We start from the raw sequence: 10148 nt of genomic DNA on the forward strand, positions 1-10148 counted from the left end.
ATGTTTGGCAGATTTTCCTCTCTGAGAAAGGGGCATAAAGCTAAAAGCAAAACTTGTACAACGTTATCTGCTCTACACTGAAGGTCCTTCAAACAGGTAGTGTTTCATATCACTTCTAATAGCTTTCTTATACATACTGCATGATTATCTTTCAAGCATGAGGTTGTATCATTATTTTAAGTCCTCCAGCAACAACTCCCAAGATCTAAACTCATATGTATACCCGCACATACACAAACACACAATGGTTGTCCTACCAAACAGTCCAGCAATTTTAAAATATTAAAAATGTGATCTACCTCCAGATATATCAAGCAGCAATACAGTCTCATAAAATAGTAATGCTTCTTATTTTTTGATTACTGGCAGGCATCAGGCATAGCAGCAGGAAGGTGAGTTAGCAAAGACATTCAGACACTTCTCCCCAACGGCACAGTGACCTCAAGGGTCGAAACCAGCTTTCTCCTACCGAAGAGTGAGCTGGTGCTCCCTTATGCCATTAAAACACCACAGAATTAGGGAGAGAATACCTTTTAAATCAAGAATTTCAGAGGCACAGAAAAGTGACTCTGGAAGCTAAACAAGAATGTTTCCGTTAAAAATTGTATTTTTTGCTGCAGCTGTTTCTTAGTTTCTTCCTGACAAACTGGCTAAAAAGAATACTGTAAAACAAACTCCAGTGGTTTGGCAGTTGATTGATTAACAGTATTTATTGTACACGTCACGAATGGCACTGACACTGTGGAAGCCTAGGTCCTATAGCATCACATTGTACCAGAAACACTACACAATCATTTCCCTAAGCTGTTTGCAGCAGCTACAACTGCTTTACTTTTCTAATGCCAGCAATTACATTTAAGTTTGTTTTCACGTAATACCTCCTTAGGACAGTCAGAGAGAAACCAATTGCTCATGGGACAGAATTTGTTGTTTTCTTTTGTTTGTTTTTTAAGAATCTTGCTGTGCATTTCAAAATCTTTCTTTAAAAAATAAACCCAATACCACCGGTCTCTTAGTCTTTTTGTGCAATATTCTTCATGTTAATTGAGACAATGTTCACGTGGCAGAAATATTAATGTTACAAGCAAGTTGCTGTATTTTGAAGACAACTTACTTGTTTTCACTGACTATACTGACTATACTTCATAGTGGCAAATAATTTTGAGAAAGTATAATTACAACTACCGTGGGGTTGGTTTTTTTGAAAACGCAACACAGAGACCACCACAATTACAATAGAACTTCAGCCTATTACGATTTGTTTTCCTCCAAAAGCAAGGAGATGAAGATAACAAAAGAATCAACAGAAACTAAACATATTGCACAAACAGTCAAAATGCAGAAGCCAACCCGCTGGCTCTAGAGAGGAAGAATTCAAGCTACTCCAATGAAAGTAAATGGCACTTGTCAGTCAAATTTGGCTTGACTGGGTCTCATTCTGCTTCAGCTTTCTGCTCTTCTGCTTCACCACTTTGCATTTCCCTCCATCGCTTTGGGGAACGGCTGCAGCAGAGTTTTCCTTCCTAGGGCTGCGTGCTGAAGGAGCCGCAGTTTGTAACCCCCACGGGCTTGCGCCGGGGGGACCCTCTCTGCAGGTGGTGGGAGGGCTGCACCGGAGGGGTCTCTGGCAGTGAAACGTGGTAGAAGTTTGGTAACCGAATGTCGTACCTAAAGCCTTTCCCCACGTGCACTCTGTCATTCAAGGCATACAGTTTTTCAGCAATGTCGCTCCCAATTAAAATTGAGAACAGGCGGGAGATGAAACGGTGTTTAGCAAAGAGCAGATACAGCTTCTTTCTCCTCCAGGCCACGTACCGACAATCTGTCTCTGCTGTAAGTGTTACCTATAGAAGAGAAAATTAAAATAGCTAGGTGATGAGGCAGTGATATTGCTCAGAAAGCACCCCCGCTCTCCCAGCAGGCACGAGGCTGCGTCTGAAACGTACACTTCGCGTCTTTGCGCCTACTGCGATTAAAGCCATTTAATCCAGCCAGAGAGCTCTGCGAGGTCTACTGAATGCAACAGACAAGCGAGAAGGGTGGCTGGGAATGGACCGAATGACGGCATCCTGTCGGCCTCAGTGACAGCGTGCCTACGCCCACGCTGAGCGGCCGCCCCAGCCAGGACGCAGGCTGGCAGCGCGCCCCGGCCTCGGCCCTGCACTCCCTGCTTCGCTCTCGGCAGCCCCAGCTGGAAAGGCAGGTCTAAAGAAAGCTCTCGACAAATGCCATTTGCCCTCGTGACACGAGACATCAGATCCCTGGCGGGAGCCAGCGTGTCAGCCAAGCGACAGCAGTGGGAGGGCTCACGGATCACAGGGGGCAGATCCGATGGACACCGTGTCCCACGCTGTCCCCCCATGCCTGTACCGCAGGCACGCCTCCCCCCAGCCCGGGCTCTCCGGTTCACCTCCCGAAGGGAAGCCTCTTCAGCACCAGCTTCCACCCACCTCCTGCAAACCTGGTTTCTCAGGGCTGGATTTTAGCACAGCCAAAGAATGCAAACGGAGTCTACCTCCCGGATTAGCTTTAAGAAAAACCCCGTTTGTTGTAACAACAAGACGCAAGCAGAAAGAAGATACAAACAGCATAACCAGTCCAGCGGGTAAAGAGGACTTCCCTCCTCAAATTAATGGAATGCCACTTGTTTGTATAATTTCACAAACAAAACCCACAACTAAATGAACTTATTTCTAAACCAGTTAGTACTTGAACAGTTTTCTGTAGTATTCAAAAAAACCTCCTCCACTTTTACCTGGAAAATTCCCTCTTCTGTGGGCCTCAGTGAATCCCATTCAGGAGAATCCAGAAATTGAAGAGGAAAAATATAATGCAGAAACTCCCCATCAACTGTCACTCTGATCCTACCAAGATAAGATGTGTTAATTTGTTAGTACTACCTGTACAGCAGCAATGACTGCAACAAGGACGTATTATTTCTACTATGTGAGGAGTTTACACATACCTTTGAGAGCATGAAAAAGCAATCACTGGCCAACAGTATCCTATTTATATTTTTGAACACAACTTGATCAGGCCAGTTGAAAGAGAATACGAGACAATCGTGCAACTGAAATGGAAATCTTTCCAGGCCTTATTCAAGTCGTATTATTCTCTCTGGGGCAGCGACGTGCAAGCTTTGCATGAAAAGGCCAGCGTGCACTGGAGAGGTGAAAGACCGATGCACGTAACACCGTTTGCCTCCTTCACTTGAAAACCATGGGATATACTTCTAGGTTTGGCAAATACGCATTTTAAAGGGAACAAAGTGGCAAAAGCAAGGAGTGAGAAGCAGGAGTTCCCCACGGCATGCGTTAGGTAGGGCTCTCTCAACGTTTAACAGGAATTACATGGCCACAGGACTGTCTCTGGAGCCAGGAGAACAGCATGGAGGTAAGGGATCTCTCTGTGAATGCTGTGGCCTTCTGCAGATGCCAAAGAAAAATTGTCTTCCTACTTTTTAAATCATATTTAAGTTTGAAGGCACACAAGCGGGAAACGTATGCTTAAACGTCATGAGCTAAAAGAAAAAAAGCAAGCTGTAGGAGTCCCCTTTTTACATCTGCTCTGCACCGAGATTAATGCTTCTTATAACATCAGAAGCAGCAGCCCTATCCTGCACGAAGGAGGGTAGCAGGAACTCCCTGCATGATTACTAACTGGCTAGGCATGTAGCAGGGTGGACACCTCTCCTTCAGTATGACTATGACCAAAAGCAACCTCCACATGGTACTTTCTGAACAGCTCCCAAGAATGCTCTGAACCAGGGCGTCATTAAGGACAACTACCTAAAATCCATATTGTTCATTGCAACTAGTCCTAAATCAGCTGAGTTTCAAGCTGCCTACAAATTTCATCTGTCCATGCAGCAGGCTGCCAAAATGCACCTACAAAGTGTCCCATCAAAGACAGACCATGGCCATCATCTCTGGGTATCCCATCTACTCTTGTGGTGGTCAAAAGCTAGTATTTCCCTTCAGGAAAGCATCGGCAAGGTTGCCAGAAGGGTCTCCAGTAAGCAGGGAGTACAAGCAGGTGGATTTATTGCCTCAGGGTCTAATCAAGGGCCACAGTATACAGTAACTGTAGACTCAGTTCTGCCCTCTTGATAGGGACTCAGTTCTATCCCTTTCTTGATAGGGCTCAACTACGTCCCCTTGTAACAGAAGGGCGCTTTTAGGCCTTCTGCTCTCCCTTACACCCTCTCTTCTCCCACCCCACAGAAAGCAACCAAATACAATCTGTCTCAAAATCAAGATCTCTATTAACCAGAGTTTATCTCAGAATATTCAGTTTCATAACTACCTTTTAGTCCTGTTTCAAATGATACTAGCAAAGAAAAATAAGAAAGATGCTGTGTTCATCAGCTAGGCAGTAGATAGATAGCAAACCATAGCCCGAAGCACACTTTTCCCTTATCTGCCTAATCTGTTAAGTGCTATGATGTAGTGGTCTGGAAAAGAATGACTTAAAATCCTTTTCTTTATGCTATTACAGATTTTGTGCTTAGTGTTTTTATGCTAGTGCTGTCCTAGACAAGTGTATTTTTCCTATTAATATTTATATTACTTGCATTAATATTTAATCTATTGTACTGGAAAATGAACAAACAAATACACAAATCAGGCATTTTTTTTGCTTTCCTTTTCAAGAAGGAGGAAAAAATAAAGATATTTGCAGTAAGTCTGAACAAGCCGATACAAACCTGCCTGACACAAGCAAGGACAGTTTATCAATAGGTGTTTTGCCCTGCATGGCGTAACAGTGTTCCTTCTCCAGCGTAACCACTTCTGCATCGCAGCACAAGACGATCTTCCTGTAGACAGTCAAGGAAATTCCCAGAGGCTGGAAGAGAGCGCTGTAGAGTTCCTGGAATTCTCTGTCAAAGGAAACACTCCGAACTTGGTAGGTAACGTAAATGAACTGGACGAAGCATATAGCAAATAGTATAAAATTCCAGGAGAATATATCAGCAGCACAGACATCCAGCCAAGCCCAAACAGAAGAGCAGAGAAAGCCCAATCCAAGCAAGCTGAAGACATAGAGAAGCCCAAAGAATCCACTTCCACCCATGAAGCCCACAACAAAGAGAATACTGGCTAGGTGGTAGATAGATCCTTCTGCCTCTTGCTTCCAGGTGGTACACGTTGGATGTGCATATATCAAACTTTCCCAAAAACTTGCATTTTCTCCCATGGCTGGAATAATTTTTCAATTCAGCTGAATCTTGGAAATTTTTATTTATGAGATGCAGCTAGCGGGGTCCTTTGCTTCTCCATTCTTGCAAACTCTGCTCAATGATCACATAATCTCAGGGTCTCTTTTGGTAGTAAAGTCGCACTTAGGATTTCCAGCAACTAGGAAGCTAATGTCTCAGGAGGCAATGCTGTTTCTCATCAGTTCATGCATTGTTTTGACTTTGGCCGTGTCATCTGTAGCTTCATCTGATCTGGACAAGTGAAGAAAAGACGAATTACTTATAAAATGATTTTCATCAATTAAACTCTATCAAAGCTTTTATTGCCTAAAACCACAGACTGCATTACAATCTTCCAATTCTCCCTGTAGCCCTGTGATTCCAAGATCAAACCTTAATATTCATTCAATTGAAGATCATATTTCTGTATCTATGAACCCTGTCGCAACTGTCGAATCGCCACTGAATCCATGTAAAACTGTATATCGCATCCACAACATCTTGTGGCAAGCCTTTCCGCAGCCTAACCGGGGAGAAGGTAGTTGCATTTGTTGGTCCTGAACCTGCTGCCAGCAAGTCTCGTTTAATGCCCTACCTAGCTCTTGGACAAGAAGTGACAGTGAACTCTTGTTCCTTGTTCAGCTCCTCCATCTCACTCTGGATTTCGGGCAAACCACCCTCATTAATGAGTTGAGCAAGGCTGCTCTCTGTCCCCAGAGACAACAAACTACATCCCACACCACAATAAGGGAAACTCAAGTATCACGGGGGATTCTACTCCAAGGATGACAGGCAAGAAGCTGCCGTAGAAGGAAGACTAAAGGCAGCTTTACACAGGTTATGTGTAAAGTAGAAGTAAGTAGTCCTGCAAAATACTTCTCAAATGGCATCTAGAAAGCAATTTTACAACATTCAGAGTTCTACCTTGTATAATTTCATGCCATGGACCACATATTTTTATTGTTCAACACTGTAAAATGTTAAACACGCTATTTGTTTCCGTATATATATTCCTAAGAGTTAAATAAAAAGTAAAATATGCAACCGAAAAGCATGGAAAAAACCAAAATAAATTTAAAAAAAATCAAAACCAGCTTTCTATGTCTGTCTTTTAAAGTAAAAGTACATGCTTCAATGTGAGATTAGACATGGTAGGAATTGCAAAGCCAAAGTCTATCAGTAATGTAATCAGAATTGAAACCCACCGAAGTCTTTAACTGTCTAGTTGTTTTCCTGGTAAAACAGCAAGGAAGCTAAGAAATATCTTGCTATCTAAATTATTAGATGCTCTAGAATATCAAAGGCAGCTTTTCCCCACCCCCCCCCCCAAAAGAGCCACAGAATTCAATACTTAAAAATACTGGTGCAGTGAAGCATCCAACATCATTCAGCAGGGTTTTCAGTGGGTTTTTTTTTCACAGTGACAGGTCTAAGAAATTAATAAAGCAAAGTCGTATCACATTTCCTAGCTGCTACAGCTTTACGCCTTTTAAGTTTATTCAAGCCCTAACATTAATTCCATGATTCAAAAACACTAATGTTGAATGAAGACATAAAATCCTAAACAACTGTGCGGCAGAGTTCAGAAGCAAAGGTTAGGAGGAGAGCTCTCCCTCTCTGGGAGTGGCGATAGGGAAGTCACTGACCCATAAAAATATCAGAACTAAAGAGCACGGAACCTCTCCAAAGTAAAATGCTCGATATCCTACTGCAGTGGAAGAACCAGCATTACAAGAATTCGGTAGTTTGTAACTGTAAGCTTTTCTGTTTGTCTCTTTACCCAAATACTCTCCTCTGGTACAGGATTCCCTCCGGATGCAGGATTTAGCCCTTGGAGAATGGGAGATAAGAACTGCATCAGCTACGAAGAAGTTACCAAGGCATGGTAAGAGCATGAGGAATTTTAGGTGGTACTTCTGTGATCAAGGGGGAAGATTTCTGAACCAAAAGAAAATAAAACTGGAACGTGCCGTTCCCAGACCTTGTGTTCAGAATCCAGTCAGCATTTCCATTGCACAGTCAAAAGTCGGCGGCAGAAGTTTTTTGTTTGATTGTTTGGTTTTTTAAATAGAATCATAGGTAACAGTAATTTTGGATTATTGTTAATACTTCTACTCTATTGCCAACGTTTTGCTCTGAGCAGTTCTCATGAAGATCCTAATTTCTACAAAAAATTCAGTGTTTTGAATGGAACCACGACTGAGAAGTTATATGGAAGCTGTATGCATGCCACAAACAAAAACACCGTGGATCTGTACTATAATCTACTTTCCATTACCAACGTCTTTTTGTCATGTAAAGTCACACATTGCAATCGTTTGACATGATGTTGCAATAATTTCACAAAATTTATGTTCAGTTTCTAATTCACTTATAGCATTCACAGCCTGCCTACGCTACAGCTCATAGCATTGCTGTAAAACATCTATTCATGACAAGATGGGTCAAAATAATTTGGAAAGAACAGCACACAACTAGGACACAGATAGAGGGTCATCATACACAAAACCAAAGCCGTGGAAAAACTGTCCTGTATTTGTAACTGTTTATTTTTGGAATGGGACCTGTCTTCCAAAACCACTGTATGCAAAATTCCCACTTATTTCAGTAGTTCTGCACAACGAGAACTTTTACTGTGCTACAGCATCACCCAGGCTGGAGAGGCCAGCCTCCGTCCGGGCAAGGGGAAGGGCAAAGGAGGCAGGCCAGCACTAGCACAGAATACAGCCTCACCAACATGACACTCTCCCGAACTACGTCAGGTGTGCAGCCAAAAACAAACCCTCTGGAAATACTGAGGCAGCCTCCTACTAAATGGAGCGGGTTTCTCAGGGCTACGTGAAGAGCAGGCATGCTTGCTGCCGGTGAACTGCAGGCAGAAAGAGAGGATTCACCTCTTTTTAATCAAGAAATTATTCTAAGATTTGGGAGCTAAAAATTGTTGGTAGTTTTTTTATGAAGTATTAAATAAAGCAGAGACAATAATATATATAGGCCTAAGTATAGTAAAATTTCCGATTTTGATTGGTATTTAGTGCTAAATAAGGCCTTTTACATTTTTCTTTATAGTTCCTTCAAGTCCAAAATTTAAACTCTTGAGGGCTTCAGAATAGTGACTCTAATTAAGCCATTCATCTACTGCAAGTGGGGGTGGGGGGAGAAAAACCCCTCAAACCAAAAAACCAAACAGCTGTGGTACCGTGAGTCACTCTCCACTGAGGACCCGTCTACAAAGTGCCCACAGTAGGACCAAGGCATTACCAAGTTTGCAAGCACTCAAAGGGGACATCATCCTTTCACTGAGATGCTTCAGCGTTCTTAGCTACCAGGACAGGGAACGTGCCAACTGACGAGGCCTTGGTTGATGTCCTGCTTCAGTTGTCCTGGCTGTGGTGAACAGTTATTGCTACAGGTTCATTTAATGGTGGTGATCTGGCAAGTTTCAGCGGCAACCTGCATTTAAAGCAGGTATCTGGGATTATAAGCCTGAACAACTGTATCTTCCTCAAATAAATGCTGAATACTTTCTACTCTGTCCCCTGCCTACGGAGAAGAAGGAGCACCATGCACAAGCACAGTCTTTGTTACGTGACTACCGTGTTCAGAATAACACAACATTGACATCTGTAGGCTGCCGGAGCCGGAGGTGCATGGAAGAGGTCTCCTCCCAGCTCGGGAAGGAGACATGTCCTGCCAACACAGGCTGAATTACTGAGATGCTTCTGGGTGTTTTGTCCCACCACACATCCCGCCCTCTCCAGCAGGAGCAGATCAAGTGCTGGGAAAAATCAGCCCAGACTAGAGACGTGAGCAATATACAGCGGCATAGGCTTCCTTAAAACAAACAACAGCATTGCTGAAAAGACTAAGCTGTCAACAGAAGGGGTTAAAATCAATGAGTTTGCTGGAGCTTCAAAGCAGTAAATGGAGTATTTCACTTATACTCTCCAAAATAAATACCTGCCAGCAACTTAAAACTTCATATAAGCAGTATACTAAAACAGTCAAAACAGAATGAATTTATATTGTAATTTAAATGCATGCAGTACAACCTCCCCCTCCCCAAATGGGCCTTTTCCCCATACACCGCAGTATTCCCACAAAGAATTACCAATTACGTACATTTTTAATTTGCTTGAGAACTGGGGACTTTACCCCATTTTTGTCACTGACAACTCAAATTCAACTCTGAGAAGCTTTGAGTGTTAATTACTGTGTCTGGATCACACAAAAAATAAACCCTAAAAGCCCTGAGGCCACCAGCAGTTCTTTCTTTGGTCTTTTTTTAATTAAGTCAAAAGTAAAGCTATTCAGCATTCGAATACTCCATTCTTTAGTTGTCTTATCCCAAGTATTCAGCCAGAAAGCCCTCAGCGCTTTCACACCGTACACGTTGACAGGCTGTAGAGCCATACATGCTGATCATGTAACCAGCCTGGATGAATTGTTTGCCACAGGTTTGGAAGCAAAAAGGAAGATTTTCCTTTACAGCATATATGCTTTCACGTACAAAATGAGATTATGCTGGATTTAGCAGGATTTGTCTCACTGGTTTTAGCCATCTACAGCGTAGATGTTTATACATGAGCTAGTGGCCACAGCCTGGCTCGGCAGTCAGCGAAGCTGCTCCAGCAACTCTGCCGGCAACCCAGCGGTCCCTCCAGCCAAGGGGGGCCCTCCCGGCCTCGATGCCCCCCGCTTCCAGAGGGATGAGCTCTGAGCACCCCATCCAGGCTGGCAAGTTACATCTGGCCATCATTTAGATGTGTAAAAAGAAGCTGCTCCTTAATTTTAGCAAGTATTTCCTCTAACATGCAACGTAAATGCATACGTCGATTAACGTACCCCTTCCTTCCATTGCCCCTACGTCTCTGAAATCCCCTCTCTGACCCCGGGCTGACACCTATTGCTCTCAATGGTTGTTTATGTAGCACGCTTTCCCCAAGCTACC

General features: G+C 43.2%; 1 protein-coding gene across 1 annotated transcript; it reads right to left on the reverse strand.

Annotated features, from left to right (window-relative positions):
• Window positions 1–726: 726 nt before the first annotated feature.
• On the reverse strand, window positions 727–5354 carry POPDC3 (popeye domain cAMP effector 3). The gene is made up of 3 exons (XM_075145579.1): window positions 4706–5354; window positions 2756–2864; window positions 727–1844 (listed from the first exon to the last, which is right to left on the reverse strand). Exons 1-3 carry the CDS (start codon window positions 5194–5196, stop codon window positions 1524–1526), a joined length of 921 nt encoding a protein of 306 aa, XP_075001680.1. The 5' UTR covers window positions 5197–5354; the 3' UTR covers window positions 727–1523.
• Window positions 5355–10148: the final 4794 nt, after the last annotated feature.

This window comes from Calonectris borealis, chromosome 3, assembly GCF_964195595.1.
Source record: "Calonectris borealis chromosome 3, bCalBor7.hap1.2, whole genome shotgun sequence".
In the NCBI taxonomy this organism is placed as follows: domain Eukaryota; kingdom Metazoa; phylum Chordata; class Aves; order Procellariiformes; family Procellariidae; genus Calonectris; species Calonectris borealis.

What these genes read in the sequence shown, in the direction of transcription:
- POPDC3 (XM_075145579.1), bottom strand. Translation starts at nt 5,196, where the DNA reads ATGGGAGAAAATGCAAGTTTTTGGGAAAGTTTGATATATGCACATCCA. An exon ending in TCCTTGCTTGTGTCAGGCAG is followed by an intron (nt 2,865 to 4,705) that starts GTTTGTATCGGC and finishes TTATCTTGGTAG; the next exon opens with GATCAGAGTGACAGTTGATG. An exon ending in CAGAAGAGGGAATTTTCCAG is followed by an intron (nt 1,845 to 2,755) that starts GTAAAAGTGGAG and finishes TCTCTTCTATAG; the next exon opens with GTAACACTTACAGCAGAGAC.